The following is a 16,020-nucleotide window of genomic DNA, read 5'->3' as shown; positions in this document are numbered from 1 at the left end:
AACAAAACAAACGAACAAAAAAAAACCACCACGTATCTGCAATCTAGTGATTTAATCCTGAACTTCTGGATTCTTGTTCCAGCCTTGCAACTACTATACCACGTTACAGTCTGCTCCATTTTCCCTTATGTAAAATATAGGTGCTAGATGTTTTCGTATTCCCGCATGTTGTTGTGCTGTTAGTCATCTGCAAGGTAACTTTAAAATTCTAAGATGAAATTTCCTCTGGAAATGCCTTATTACATACCTGGTTTTGTTTGTCAGTTTCCATATATCAAACCTAAGTGGCAAAAGTTATATATTAGAATCTATCCAGACAGTTGGGCTGCTTTTCACCAAGCTTCCCTTCTCCTTTGTACAGCTTTGCTAAATGCTACTGGATGATGGAGTTCTCCTGTTCCCTGTTTATTTGGTTGTTCTCTCAGCTCAGTTACTGGTTCTTCATTTTGTAAGAATGAAGCAGTTGTATTGTCCTAATAAACTTGAGACACTGATAAAAATTATCTCTTTGCCAGAGTTTACATGCAAAACAAATATGAGAAAACCCACAGCAGATATACAGATTTGGTCTCAAGACTTCAGAAAACATCAAGAGGGGTAGGACATAATTCTTTAGTATGAACTTCTTTATATATAGGACTTTGAGATATTTAATATATAAATTTTGCTCAGCAAGGATGCAGATTAAGAACAAGAATTTGAATACACAGTTAAAAGATGATAATTTTGAAACCATCTAAAACAATCTTTACCTTCCCCCACACCATTTAAATGCAGTATTTGTTTTCTCTCCTCACTCACGTGCTCTGTGAATGATGTGTACATATGAAACAAGTGCAGTGTTTGAGCAGTGGTGCAGTGCAGACATCTGGTTGAGTGCAGGTAATGGGAATGTTTTGTAAGAAAAACACTGCCTTAACTTCTGCTTTCATTTGCACCATTCTGAATCTGACCTAACTAAACCAAGTCAGTGAAGTTATTTCAAGGCTATGTCGACGTCAGTAAGAGGAAAAATTGGCTTGTAATGCCTTTTAGTTTGGTTGTTACCAGCTGAGCTGGCACAGTGTTCCCTTTCACACAGAAAACAGGTGATTTTTGCCAACCTTTTCTTTGGAGATGTCCCTGGTTAATAAACCCTGGCTTTAAGTGCTGTCATTACTGTTCTTTCTGGGGAGAAGTGGTTTTAATCTCTACTGACTGAATAGAGGTAGGAAGAGAAAATGCTGCAGACTCACGTCTCCTTGATAAGGAGAATTTGATCTTGGAATAAATTATGGGTCTTGTTGCACTTTTTAGCTTTCCCACTGTGCAGGCTATTTTTCTTGACAGCTAAAAACAATAGTTGGCTCATGGTGTCCTGCCAACTGTTAGGTCATCACTGAGCAGAAAGTGTGTCCCTAAGGCTGTGTGTAGTCAGTGCCTCTTCTGGTAAGGAATTGCCAGGCATCTTCTGAAAGGATGGAAAGTTTTATTCTTAATGAAATTTTGCTTTGTGATTATGAGTGACTGACTCAGCATAATATGTGAATACTGACTCTGATGTAATTGCAGCAACAATGTTATTTAAAATCATGTTCTTTTGTCAGTCTTTTAATTACAAATATTACACAGCCTGGGAATTTAGCCCAGAACTATATATATACTTTTCTCCCTCCCTCCCTTTCTATCTCAACAAGTTTTTACTAGATCCATTTCAAATGTATGTTGATTTGACTGTACTAGAATTTGTCAGAAAATTATCCCTCTGGATTTTTAGAACCAGAAGATGTGAATTTTATTTTCAAGCTTTATTCATAAATCATCTGTGTCTCTTTGAATTTTCACTTAATGGAACTGTATCACAATTTATGAATTTGATTTTTGTAACTGAAGTCACTGCATGCAATATGAGGTAATGGAATGGCACGGGACAGGGTGCCAGCAATTCTCAAATTCTAACCGTGTGTTTGTCTTTTACTTATGGCATGGCTTGGCAAGCCATCCACATTAACTTGCAGGTATAGCGAGGATCATAACCAACTCAGTCTTCTGCAGAAGCTTTAGCACCATGGTACATCTGTGGAATTGCCAAACTCTCCAGTCAGTGCCTGCAGCCTTCCGACTCTGTACCAACATTTTTTGTGTTGCTCACTCTTTCACTCCCACTTGGCAAGCTGGGAGGGGAGCATACTGGCAGTAAAGACTGGGCACCCGGCCCTGTGCAGGCACAGTGGTGCAGAGAAGATGCTCAGCAGCTTGTGGTGCATGCACACTTACTCTCCAGTAAGACTAACAGCAGCGAAGTTGACAAAGCATGAGTTCTGTAAAAGAGAACTGCAGATACTGCGGGTATTTTGGATGAAGAGATATGGCAAGCAGGAAGTCACTAGTGTTTTAGGGCTCTTCAGTTCAGAGGGTGAAGTTCATAGGGGCCCAGGTGTCTCTTCAGTCTTTTCAGAGGAGGCTGGGATAGGAGGGAATACGTCCCATGGGAAGGGTTCTCATCTAAAGAGAAGTGATGGCTTGGGCTCAGTGAAGAGGTGCCCTTATGATGGGGGAGGATCTCACTCATCCTCTGTGAAAGCAGCACACCTGGAGGCCCATCTTAAGTGCCTGGATATAAATGCTTGCAGGATGGGAAGCACACAGAGGGAACTGGAAGTTTGTACTCAGTTGGAGAACTGTGATGTTATTGGGTTTATGCGCATTAGAAATAGTACAGCAGTTACCTGAAATGTGTATTTCCATTTTGACTACTGTGGTAATTTCTAGTCTTTTAATATTTTATTTATTATCAAGTGGTTTTGTAAAACCAGATAGATAGCAAAATTCCAGTTGTAGGTAGGCTTACTTGAGAAATGGCTGAGTGACTCGCTTAAAGATGTCTGCCAGTCACTAGCAGGGCCAGGAGCTAGACACAGCTCTGTCTTACCTCTCTGGAGTTCTGCTCTGTCCTTCTTTTGCTTACATTCTATCTTGGAATTGTATAATGAAGGTGATCATATAACATAACTTGACTAATCTTTCTAGAACCATAGATTTGCCCAATATATTGCTGTTTACAATAGATGATGATCATCAGTTGAGCCTCATTTATCGTCTTGTACTGGCTCACTTGAAATCTGGCTAACTTCTATTATAGTTCCAAGACAACTTATTTATCCATGTATTGTAGATGTATCTAAGATGTATCTAATAGATGTATCTAAGGAAAGTGAAAACAGCAAAGATCCCCATGCACCAATTAAGTTAAAATATCTTCTCAAGAACCCCCATTGGAATGACATTATACATAGGAAGTAGCATTGTGTACTGGTCAAAAATACTACAACTTGATCAAGGCTTCAACACTGACACGTTAAAAAAATGTTTTCTATCTGTAAACACAGTAAATTTATTCTGGAAGTTATTTAGATATTGTATAAGTAAATGCCACGTTGCAATTTTGCAGCAAGCTTATAAGCAGACCACCAAACTTGTGTTCTGCACTTCTATCAGAATACTTTTTTCTCTGCTTTAACAGCTATAGCAGAAGAAGAACTAGTAAGAGATGTCTGTAGCTAAGCATTGATTAATTGTTGTTCCATATTCTTCATTCCAATTTTTATCTTATAAAGCCAGTCACTGAAGTTAATACAACTTAATAATCTTCAGAAGTTACAGTATGAAGACACAAAAAGCTGCACATCAATGGCTATTCTGTGCAGATAGTGCAGACACAAAGGTTTCTTTGTGATGAATGTGCAGAGTTAGCTCTGCCACTCTAAATCAGTACTGAATTTTCCTCGGTTCTAGTGTTGCAGTAAAATAATGTCCTTTTGTTCTTTTGGGGACTTCAATTTTATTTCCAAAATACTGGCAGGCAGTAAGCATTGACTTAACAACCTGAAAAAAAAATCCACTTTAAGAATTGGAATTCCTGTTTAGTCTGTCATTAACTCAGTCTCCTTATTTTGTAGAAGTGATATATACTTACATATGGTCATCCTGATTTGTTTGAATTAGCAGTATGTACCAGTCATTACAGCAGCAAATCAAAACAAGCAGCTTCCAGGGTCTTTGACAGCTGGAAATTATAGCAATCACTACTAACGAGATCTATTCTTTTCTGCTATCTTTTTCCCTCCATGGAAATAATGCAAATATAATTATTGCAATACATGGTTGTAAGTAGAATTGTAGATATTCCAGTCTGCAACCACGAAGGTGTGGAATCCAGAGAACCAGACCGAAAAAGCCTGAAATACCAGTACAGCCCCTATCCAAAATTGCAGGGGGACATCTACACCCGGATAGAGGCTCAGTGGTGCTTCATTCAGATTTTTATTTATGTGGACTTTGTAGCAATTACATTACTCATTAAACAAAATTGTCACTTGCTTTTGTAGGTCTTGTGGTGACAAAGCTAGTTTGGCACCGAAATGGACGCTTTTTGTATTTAGTATTAAATGCTATGCAATTGTTATTGTATAGAGGCCTTAGTTTTTTTGACTGACAGTTTTGCATCTTATTTTTCAGCAACAGTTACCTACTAGAGATGGTGGTATGATGTAGGTTACTAGTCAGAATGAGAAAACGGTTGAACAGCATTTGGTGACAGTGTGAGAAGTGGTATCTCTAGGCAGGCTGGGGAAATTATAGTCACGCTAAGTTAAAATAGGACTATTGTGGCAGGAGAAATTTTGAATTAATTTAATTAATTAATTAATTTGGAATTCCTGGAAGATATAAGAATAGAGTGGCAGAACCTGGTGGACAAAAGAAAGGACAAAGCAGAAACATGAAGATGTGGGCTATGGAGAAAGAGAATAATGTTGATGGTGCTAGTAAAAATTTGGTAGGGGGTTGGCTTCGATTTGACAGTTTTTTTCTGGGTCTCTGCTCCTGCAGTACAGAATGGAGCTGCGGTGACTGTCCTGCTAATCCGCAGAATATCATGGTGAAATCAACCCGCCACAGCCTCTGCACAGTCACTTCAAGTCAGAAATCCACATTGGCAATTTCTGAGCTGGCAGAGCACGTGTGACACGTGTTGCACATGGGAAATTGCACCTGCAAGATGCACATAGCTCAACTTTAATTTACTTATATAAATGATAGTCATTGCTCTTCAACTCATGGATTTTAACATTCCTGACATCATACCTCTCTTTCTTGAGGTTTTACCTCAAAGCAATCTAGTGACCTGTTGTTTGGTGTCAGGAGGTACTGGTTCATTATTGCCTGAGAAATGAATGCACTCAAACTCTGTAAAGTACTGCTTAAAATACCATGCTAATACAGTAGATTTAAAAAAAAAAAAAAAAAAAAAAAAAAAAAAGGAAAAAAATGATTGTATATGTAATTTCATGTCCTTCCCAATACTGGGAACCCTGAGTTGTGTGGTATCAAACAGGTTTCCGGTCTTAAATTGGGGTGCACATCGGTGGGCGTATCCTGCCTATTGAAAGGTCACCTGACGTTTTGATCTTTTGAGCTCTGACAGGATTTTCTCAGTTGTAGTTCTCATTTCTATTGTCAAACAGAAGGGAGGTTCACATGAAAATCGGTTGCTGCACTTTTAAATAAAGCCAAGGATACGCAGGTGGTGCAAGTGCCAGCACTGAGTGGGAGCTGCCTAGAGGCTCCTGTGTTGCGGGGAGCTGGCCAAGTTTAGCCCGCAGCCACTGGACGTGCACAGCACAAGGCTGACAGCAAGGCTGCGCGCACAGCGCAGTGCAGCACTGGCCTCATCCTGTTCTGCAGATCCTCAGTACAAGGGTCTTCTGGTTAGGATAAGTACCTGTCGCTGAAAGAAAAATAACCTGGATTGCAAAATAATGTAAGTATACATCTGATTTTTGAGAGCATCAAGGATTTCAAGGCAGACATGCAGCGTAGGTAAGTGGGGAATGATCCTAACTGAACCTTGTAAGTGGCTACCATAATCAAATAGTAATAATAAAACATGATAAACTATAATGTGATACCTGGAGTAAATAAGTGTACCTCTCCCTAATAATCTTTTGATCTCTGGTACTGCTTGAATGTGTTTTGAGCTTGTGCATTGTTTTACTTTGATGAAAATGCATAGTTTTTTTTCTTTTAGTTTTTGAATCTTTTCTCCCAGTGTATAAGCAAATTTCTTTTTGAAAAAATACATTTTTTGAAATAGCCTGTAAAAGTGACAGCTGAAAAATACGAACTTCTTTGTTTCTTAATGAATCATTGGCAAGTAGTTGTCACACTTTTCATCTAGTAGGAAAGTAACAAAAAAAGAAAGTCAAGAAGTTCACAAAAAACAGTATACAGCTTCTTCCTCATTTAGGAAACACACACACAAAACCACCAATAACATAAAAACAACCTTACAGCTCAATTATCATCATTATGATTCATCAGCTGTTGTCTCCTAGGCAGGTCTGACTGCTGATTGGGCACAGGGCTTCTCAAGGTGTGTGTTTTACCAGAAAGCTCTTACTTTTTAAGCCTACGCAATAGACCATGATAACCTCCTTCTATGGTAAGAACTGTTAGTTATATTTTATTAATCATTACCATTTTATTGTTATGAACAGTGCTCACAGGTTAATAACAGGCAATTAGATGTGCTAGCAGATGTTTCCTATTCAACTTCTTTTAGAATTAAAATTTAGAAAGATCTTAATCTTAGGTCTAAGTCATAGGAGTTCCTCCTCACTATGTGAGCATTGCTTTTTAAAATTCTGAATGAAAATAAATGTTGTTATGTAATAATAAAAGATTTTCTAAAATCCATGAAGATTAAGATTAAAATCCTCTTTGCAATAATGTAATATTTTGAGAGAGAAAGGTTTGTAGGGAGATCGTATATGATCTCCATTTATTATAAAAAAAAAAAAAGTAATTGTGTTAATAACTTGCAAGTCAGGTAATGCAGGGAATCTTTCTTCTTGTATTGTATATGTTCAGGGCATTGTTTTATTTTGTTTTTTATATGTTTGAATTTGTTTTACATTTTTGTCAATTTATCTATCTAAATTACTTGGAAGATAAAATTAATCTTATTTTAACACGTCTTCACAGCTGGATTGGGAAAAAATAAGGGAGAAGCTTGAGGAAAAATACTGGAATATATTAGTGTCTTGTCTGTTTTTCCCACTTTGACAGTGGTGTTGCTTAGAGCTTATTTCACATGACTGTACTTGTTTTTTCTGCTCTTGGAAAAATGTTGCAGTCATGGCACAAGCATGAATTTCTGTCTGAGGGATGACGAAGGGAGCCATGCTAAAGTTTTTCATTTTAATGTTACATCAAAAATTATATATATATATATATATATATATGTATGTGCATATATATATATATATAACCAAATATGTAATTGAAAACAAAAACCAAAAACCTTTTAATGCTAAACAGCTCGTTTTAAGCAAAGAGACATATTAAGAAGTAACTCTTCCACCCACCAAACTACCAAAAATAAGCGCTGGTATAAGATAATAGCCAGAAACCTTTGTTTGAATAAATTATATGGTTGGGTTCTGGTGTTTCTATATTTCTTGGATTTGGGGCACCAGTTGGTGCTTTAGAATAGAATCCAGTTCTTTATGTACATCAGGAGTGGCTTCGCATTTAGTAATGTTACTGAGTGGATTTTTTTTTCTCTGAATTTTAACTCTCAGCACCAGTCAACACCAGAGGGTGATGAAGTGCAATGCAGTATCCGTTAATTCCTAGTAAAATAGTGTTATATACATAATCTGCTTTTTCTAAACATTGCTGTTTTGATCCTCAGCCTTTTCTTGTTTTTGTGTTCACCACCATTATTGTGTAATACCAGAATGCTCCTGGCTCCAGTTTTCCTTTCAATGATAACAGTGCATTCTTCTCACCAGTGTCTGGCACCACCAAAGAAAATGTTTAAGTATGCACACAGACTTTGTGTAGCTACAGCAATAGTTCATGTCATGTCCTCACCTTGCTTATCCTGTCATGGGGATTTCATTCCTCTTTCTATGTGCCATGCTTACCAGGAAAGGAAGGAGTTGGTAATAAGAACTGTGAAATGCATTTGTTGTTCTTAGCAAGACCTCATAGTGCAATTAATTTTATAATTTCCTTATTTAAGTGATGTCATTATGCATGCTAAAGCTTTTAGGATCCACTCACGTTCCTCTGTTCACGCTTTTTCAAGTCTTGCGTCTAGCATGCTTCAACACCAGGGGAACTAAAATGCAACTACTATTGACAGAGACACTAGAATTTTAGGGACTTTGAAATATGACTTCAAGGAATGAGAAATTGTGTCTTCATTCCTTGAATGGCAAAGCATTTAAGATACTCTGAATGACTTTTTATTATTATTATTTTTATTTTATTATCTGGTAAAAAAAAAAAACACAGACTTTATAGTTCATACTGCTGAAGCACTGCAGTGTATATCTAAAGCTGGTTTTAATTCATGAATCAGCCAGGGGAAGATACAAGTCTCTGGCTAAAGAATACCTTAGAGAAGGTCCCCTGTGTGTGAGCACATTTGATCAAGTGCTTGCAAAGAAGCAAATGCTTCTTTGTGTCTTCCTCTTTGGCTGCTCTCAGTAATAAACTGAGTTCAAATAACAAACGGCTAAATCTAAAATTCTTAAATGCAACCATTAATTTAATGCACTTTTTTTTTCCTGCCCTAGCAGCTGATTGCAATCAATAGTCCCAATGTTTAGACACTTACCTGACTTGTGTTGAAGATAGATATCTAAGTGCGGCATTAGTTCCTGCAGTAAATTACAGCTCCAAATTGTGCAAGGATTGTAGAATCCTTTGCAGTGGATTGTATGTTTGGAATGATAATTAGATGCCGTGCTAAGAGCTCTCAATGTCATATAAACAGGTTTCTGAAAAGAAGGAAAACAATCTAGTCATTGTTGGAGCCTTTTCTGTATATTTTCAATAATAGGCCTGTCACTTTATTTGTTAGAGTTGTATCATCAGATTAGTGCTGCTTTCGTAACTGTGTCTAATCTCATTTGATTCGAGCATCATGGAATTAAAAAAAAAATCAATGTAGCATAGATTTGTCTTGAAATAAAGTTGTGTTTTGTTTTGTTTTGTTTTGTTTGCTTGTTTGTTTTTTGCCTTTTTTAAGCAAATCAATAAACATGAGTTCATCATTATCCTGTTAGGTAACAGAAATTTTCTGAAGCTATTAAACATGATCTGAACTAGCAGATTGGATGTAGATTTATTACTATATAGGGAAGTATTGGTGAGGAAACTAGAAACTTTGAATCTGTGTTCCTTTATACAAACACATTGGTTTTTTTAATTTAACAGAGTTCAGTTAACAGAAATTAGAGAAAAAGTCTTCAGTAGTTCTTTCAATAATGTGAAGCATTTCTTTTAGTCCTCTTCCATCTAGCTATGAAATCAAAAAGTTTAATATTAGCCTTTATCTTCAGATGATTTGCAGGAAATAAAAGATTGTAAACAACTCAGAAAATCCTTTACGTATCAATATATCAAATGCAAATCAAGTGAATTTGTCAGTGTTAGAGCAGTGACCTTCAACCAGACTTTGAGTCAAGAATTTCTGTTTCCAAGGCTGCTCATTCTTGCTGAGCATTTTCCTGGCATAATGTATGGATCTTTTGTGGTGTGTTGTTTGATGGAGAATGAATGAAGCCCCTCTGGCTCATTTATCCTCCTCTTGCTTGGGGTTTGAACTGTGTTGGCAGAAAAGAAAGTCCAGTGCTCTCACTTTCTATTCTAATCCCCTCATTATTAGGCTTGCTATAGGAGCTCCCTGTTGCATGAATATTTTTCGCAACTATATGACCTAGTGGTAGTTTTGGAGAGTCAGTAAAAGTTAGATGGTTTTGAACAACAGCTAACATTTACAGAATATTGTAAACCTATGCTTTTCAAGCTCTCCATCATCATCGGCATTTTATATTTTAGAATGAGAAGAAAGATGTGTATTTTTAATGAATATGTTTCGCTTTCTCAATACCCTGTCTTCCTTTTTGGTTTGTTTGGTCTCTTTTTGTATTTTCCTTGTCTCAAACAGTTGAAACTGGGGCTATCTGATATATTATTGTAACACTGATATAAAAGCTATAGTAGACTGAAAAGTAACTCATTCTTTCTTTCTTGACTTCCTTTTTATGAAGGCAGATACCATTTAAGAAGATAAATATTGTTATCGCATATAAAGCATCTTGATTTCCAATTGAGCAGGGAGAGATTTTTTTTGTTGTTACCTACATATAAGACATTGATAAGAGTTTATACATAATTATTCATTTTGTTTAAAATTTCATTTTATTTCGTTCATTTAAAAACAATTTCAATTTGTAATTGGACCAAGAGGGGGTAATTTCATTAAGACCATTGAAATTGCATGTAGGTTCTGGTTTTAAATACACATATTTACAGTGTAAGTACTTTGATTTGCATGTGAAGTTCATTTTGAAGATCTGGAAATACAGATCTGATCTGATGAACGTTTTGTTAATGGAGTAAGGAAGAATCTCCATTTCAACAATCTTTAGTGGGAATTCATGAGATTTATTTTGTAGCAAAGAATGATCTTTTGGATTATGTCATAGAACTGCCTTGTATTTATAAACCTCCTGTTAGTTCTGGATAGCTTAATAAGAAAATGATACAACCCTGTTTTTACAGAATGCTCTGTGCAGACATAGGTTTGGGAGAACAGAATAAACCCTTTTGCAAATGGCATTTCTTGAATTAAGTATCCAATAAACGGCAAGGCAGTAGTCAGTATAGTTTGTATTTTTAACTGATGTTGTTAGAGTAACTTATTATAAGTAACTTTCAAACCTATTATTATTTAGAATAAATATTTTTATGCTTAAGTTCCCCTTGAGTTCTGCTGAATGTATGGGCTTGCTGGTGCATCTGTGCACTTTATAGCACTGACTGATAGCTGAGGTAATCGTCTCTGCTGGAGCAGAGTCAAGGAGCATCAATGAAGCTGGCACAGAAGAATGTGTGGAAAACCAAACGTTAACCTGTGCAGAGGGCTGTTGTCATTAATGGACTGTAACACAGTTCTCTAAAATGCTAAATGCTATTCCATTCTTGCAGAGGCCTTCTATATGGGTAACAGTACCTCTTTTCTTTGGAGTGAGACATCCAGAATTTGGAACTTCTGTATTGGAAATGTTTGGATACTAAATAGCAGAATGATTTTTAGAAATATCAATTCCTACTCCAGAATCCCTATTTTCCCCTGGCATCTCTGTTTGATGCCTTTCTTTTAGAGGTGGTATACACACATGTCTTTGAGGACTGATATCTTTGTGATTTCTTCTTTTGAAATCCAGTCTTACTTTATTCCCACTGTTAGCTCTAAACTATTAACAAAACTTTAAATCCAGTTTTGGCTTCAAACTGTTCAGAACTTGCTGCTTCTTTATTGCATTTGGCAAAGGATCTTAAACCATTTACCTAAAGCAAATATTAAATGATATGGCTTGTCGTTCTGGAAAACACTAAGAGGTTAAAATCCATTCATTGGAAACTTTCTGGCACAGTAGATGGCACCTGGAAAGAGTGGCATAAATGTTGATGATTCATTAAGCAATTAAAAGGTTAAAAATGGGGCAATTTTTAATCCCGAATTTCATTGACAAATAGTGGATTGAGGCAGACTGATATGTTAGTTTGAATTTTGATTCATTTGCTTGTCTGAATTCAGAAAACTGTATTTCAATAGTTTACTTTTCTGTCTTTTTCTTACCTTACATAACAACTGTTCAGAATATTAAAGCCTTTAAAAACAAAAACAACGAAACCGCCAAAGCCCATACCTCTGCTGTTAACTGTCCCTTAAGACCTAATGAAATTAAATAAATCAAAAAAGTGCCTCGAAGAAGGCGTTACTTCATGGGGTTTCAGTCAACAGACACATACCGACTGATCTAATTCAAGTCTGTTATTGGCTTGTTCTTGTTTGTTGTTTTTTTTTTTTTTTTTCTTGGTTTTGCTTTGTTTTTAACAATGGGGAGATTTTTTACATTTAAAAATGGAAAACAATTATCTAGGCAATTGTTGATCTACTTCTAGAGCAAATAATGTGTTTATAGACTTTTCCTCTAGCAAAGCTGCACTACTGCTCATGAAATGGTGGTTGAAAAAGGAAAAAAAGAATATTCTATTCAGTTTACTCTTTTTTTTTTTTTTCTCAAATCATGCTTTACTACAGGCTTACAGATCTTTGTTTTGGTCTGTGCTGGATTCCTGTTCTCTATTCACTCTCTTTACTAACTTCAATTTAAAATGTTCTTCATGTCTTTTCCTTCCATTTTTTTTTATCTTTTATTTCTCTTCCTTTTTGCTGCATTCCACATTTCCCTGTGCCTTTCTTATTACTATGGTGCTTTTTCCTACTTCTTGAAAATATTTCTAGAAAGAATTCATTAGAAGTGGAGGAGTCTATGAAACTGTAACATGGAAAATGAAAATTAAAAGGGCAAGTTAGTTTGAGGAGGGGGAAAAATAGAATAATTATACTCAGAGAGGGACTTCAGAAAGACTGCAATAAAATTAGGAAGGATCAAGATTAGCAAACACAGTTTAAGAAACTTCTCTCATTACTCTGTCCTGAAGTTTGGGAACTATCAATCATCCTTAACAGTTCAGGAAAGCTTTCAGAGTGATTTATCATATGGATAAGAGGCACAAGTCCTCAAGTGCAGTGTTCTTGCCTGGTATCCCACTGTTTCTCTGTGTACAAGCTCTGTACACCCATGCCCAATCATATCATTAGAACCGAGAACAGAAAATTTCCATACAACTTTAAGCATCTTGCGGAAGTATTTCTGTATACTGTAGATAACCGTACTTGGGATAATTTAATGTGATCATCTAACAGCTACTTTTGACATTTGTTCACATACTTAGTACAGTGCCTACTGTGTTATGGACTGGTGTACTTTCATCATATTTCTATGCATATCAGTTAATGTCAGTGTGACTTTTAAGATGAACACAGATATTTGTATTAATAAAACACAAGTTTCACAGTGCAATTTTGTCAGTGTTGAAACTTGCTTAACCTCTTGTTCCAAGAGGGAACAGACCCCCCCACCCCCAATGGTAGCTCTGTCTCCTGTAGCCTTCCAAGACAGGTGATAAGCTAGTTTCTGTTTTTTTGTTGTTGTTGTTGTTGTGTTTTTTTTCCACAAAATTAAACTGATGACATAGAAGCATGTTTTACTTTTGCATGCAGATTTGCTATTTTATTGTTAACACTTAGAATTTCTGTGAAATTGGTGAAATATAAATGAAAGCAAACATATAAAAGCAGATCTGCTGTTACTATTGTTCAAGGTACAAGTTGTTTCTGTCTCCTCTTCCTCTTCCAAAGAGAACATGCAGAGCTTCAGACAAATGCCAGAAGAAAAGTTTCATGAGTTTGACACTCTTTAAAAGCACTGAAGAACTCCCTTCATTTTTCACTTGTTACAGCATACAATTTGTGATGAGGAGTTTATCCAGTTATTGCAAGATTACAGATGTTTTACAATCAAGAGCAAAGTAGTGCAGCTGCTGGAAGCCCAGTGCTACACCTGAAATGCATTAATCATAGAATGTCCCGAGTTGGAAGGGACCCATAAGGATCATCAAGTCCAGCTCCTGTCACCACACAGGTCTGCCCAAAAGTTTAGACCATGGGACTAAGGGCACAGTCCAATCGCTTTTTAAATCCAGACAGGCTTGGTGCAGTGACTACGTCCCTGGGGAGCCTGTTCCAGTGTGTGACCACCCCTTCGGTGAAGAACCTCCTCCTGATGTCCAGCCTAAAATTCCCCTGCCTCAGCTTGACACCATTCCCGTGGGTCCTATCACTGGTGTTTACAGAGAATAGGTCTGCCTTCCTGCCTTCCACTCCCCCTCGCGAGGAAGTTGTAGACCACAATGAGGTCCCCCCTCAGCCTCCTCTTTTCCAGGCTGAACAGGCCCAGTAGTTTCTGAATATTTGAGTAACTGATTTTAGGTGAACGTTAAACTATTATTATCACCAAATCTTTTGCAGACATCAGTTTTTAACACACAGATTACACTTCTGCCATTCAACAGGTGTTTTGATATTGGTGGTAAATGCAGAGCCTGGCTAGAGCAATAACCTTTGCTTTGGATCACACCTGAGTTCCTTTAAGTTGTACTTAAGAACTAAGGTTCTAGTTGCTGGTGTCCTGTACTACAGCAGTAGGGGTTATCCTCCCTGGACATGGATGCTGTATTGCAGCATATCCTGCATGATACGGTGAGGCAAGGCTGGAAGTCCTGCTGATGAAGAGGCTCAGTGCACGTAACGATGATGATGGAAGCTTGGTACTGGGAATGCTGCAGTACAGAAGTCAGCAGATAAGGAAAGCCTAACAGTGGTTCCTGAGAAATCAAGATAATCTAACCTGAATTACTCAGCTAAAGGTTGTTCATGATTTGGATGCAGTATTGCTGCTCAAGGTGTAGGAGAAAAACAGGAAAGGACGGGGAAAAAATATCCTTTGGGCAATCTGCAGAAAGACCAATCAAACTGTTATGTAGACAGAGTTAATAAAGCACAAAGTTTGCTACCACAAAATTAATCAAAGAGACTTTCAACAAATTTGAATTGGCATAGCAAGTTCAGACTGGCTCAGCAATTTGTGTTATCTATCTGTAGTACTTTTTATCTGGTGATAGGATTCCTGGCACTGCCTCTACCGTATCTTCAAAGGGAAAGGAAACAGTTTTTTGTTTATCAGACTTGCCCTGCGTTCACAAAGATATGACTGGCAGCGTCTTTGCAAGTAAATTCTGTTGCTTCAAGGAAATTCGTGACTCACCATCAGTGTTTTCTCCAAACAGAAACCAAATATCGTAACATTTCAGCTAGCTAGCTATTTGGATCCAAAGATGTAATGGAAGTTGTTGCTTTTTGTGTGCACAATCAGATGCTAGAATTTAGTAAGTAAAAGCTTTGACTCTTACAAAACAATTGACTTATTAAGATGGTTGATGAGATTACTGGCAATACTACCCTTTATAGCTGAGCTCCCTGTAAAGTAGCTTCTAAATTGTTGCAATTTTTAGCCCAAGTTTTAATGTTACTCAGAAATTATTATTATTGGTAGCTGTGCTGTAACTCGTGCCTAGTGCTCTATAGATCATTCTCACCAAATACAAAAATTTATTTGAATAAGCCTGCTTTTTGATCACCTTCAGGAAATGGACTCTTTCTTTTCCCATGTAATTATAAATTGATTTTAAAAAGGAATAAAATTGGAGAGTGATTTTACTTTCTGAGGCATTGAATTTTCAACTGAATAATTTCCTTTCAGACAAAGTTAGTTATTTCTGTTACTGCTTATTATGCTGCTTGATTAAGTATATCTGGATGTAGCAACCAGTGTATTATTAGCTGCTCTAAACCCCCTGAAGAGTTGTAATTTTGTTACCTTTGCTAGGTAAGCAGACATCTTAAGTAGTAGAAATTGTTTGCTGTTCACCTGTTTTAGAAATAATATAATGAATTTTTCCAATAGAATATCATTTGTTTGCTGTATTTAGTAAGGAAGAAATATTTTTATTCCAGAGTAATTTACTATAAAAAGTTACAAAATAAGCCTCTTACATTAAAATGAAAGCACCATGGCGTAGCAGCAATCTATATTTCCTGTTCTTTTAGATCTTATCATTAAGTGTATTTTGTCATCAGTATTCTGTTTGTTGGTTTTGTGAGATTCAGTATATAACTGGAACGGTTATAAACTATGTGCGTAACCACTATGAAATGTTTTTGGCTAGTGTCTTTTCCGCTTAATCCATTATTTAAATAAATAGAAGTAGTTTACATTAGGGGTTGTGCTTGAAATTATGAAATGAAAGTCAACAAAAATGAGTGCCTAGATGGCTTGCAGTTCCAGAGTAGTAGAGAGGAGGGAGAGGAAGATGGAAAGAAGGAAGGAAGAGATGATTCCTGTTGCTAACTACACAGTTCAGAAATTTGGGGCAGTCAGAATAAATGTACATAACAGTGGTGGCACATTGCAGAGTAGGGAGGCCAAAGAC

General features: G+C 36.7%; 1 protein-coding gene across 4 annotated transcripts in view; it reads left to right on the top strand.

Moving 5' to 3' along the window:
• The window catches only part of BCAR3 (BCAR3 adaptor protein, NSP family member), a 97,681-nt gene that overhangs the window by 3,630 nt on the left and 78,031 nt on the right, over window positions 1-16,020 (top strand). Inside the window, exon 1 of one of the 4 annotated variants that reach the window (XM_084528347.1) lies at window positions 5,357-5,800. The exons of 1 other annotated variant lie outside the window; for it this stretch is intronic. Coding sequence is in view for 1 of the 3 variants with exons in the window: in XM_084528343.1 (XP_084384469.1) it covers window positions 6,463-6,481 (19 nt within the window). In the remaining 2 variants the exon portion in view is untranslated. Of the gene's footprint in view, window positions 1-5,356; window positions 5,860-5,940; window positions 6,482-16,020 lie in introns of those variants that run through there. 2 more of the 4 variants (XM_084528348.1, XM_084528343.1) reach the window with 2 other exon arrangements.

The sequence above is a fragment of the Aythya ferina genome, assembly GCF_964211825.1.
Source record: "Aythya ferina genome assembly, chromosome: 8".
In the NCBI taxonomy this organism is placed as follows: Eukaryota; Metazoa; Chordata; class Aves; order Anseriformes; family Anatidae; genus Aythya; species Aythya ferina.
This window is presented reverse-complemented; position numbering and strand designations above follow the sequence as displayed.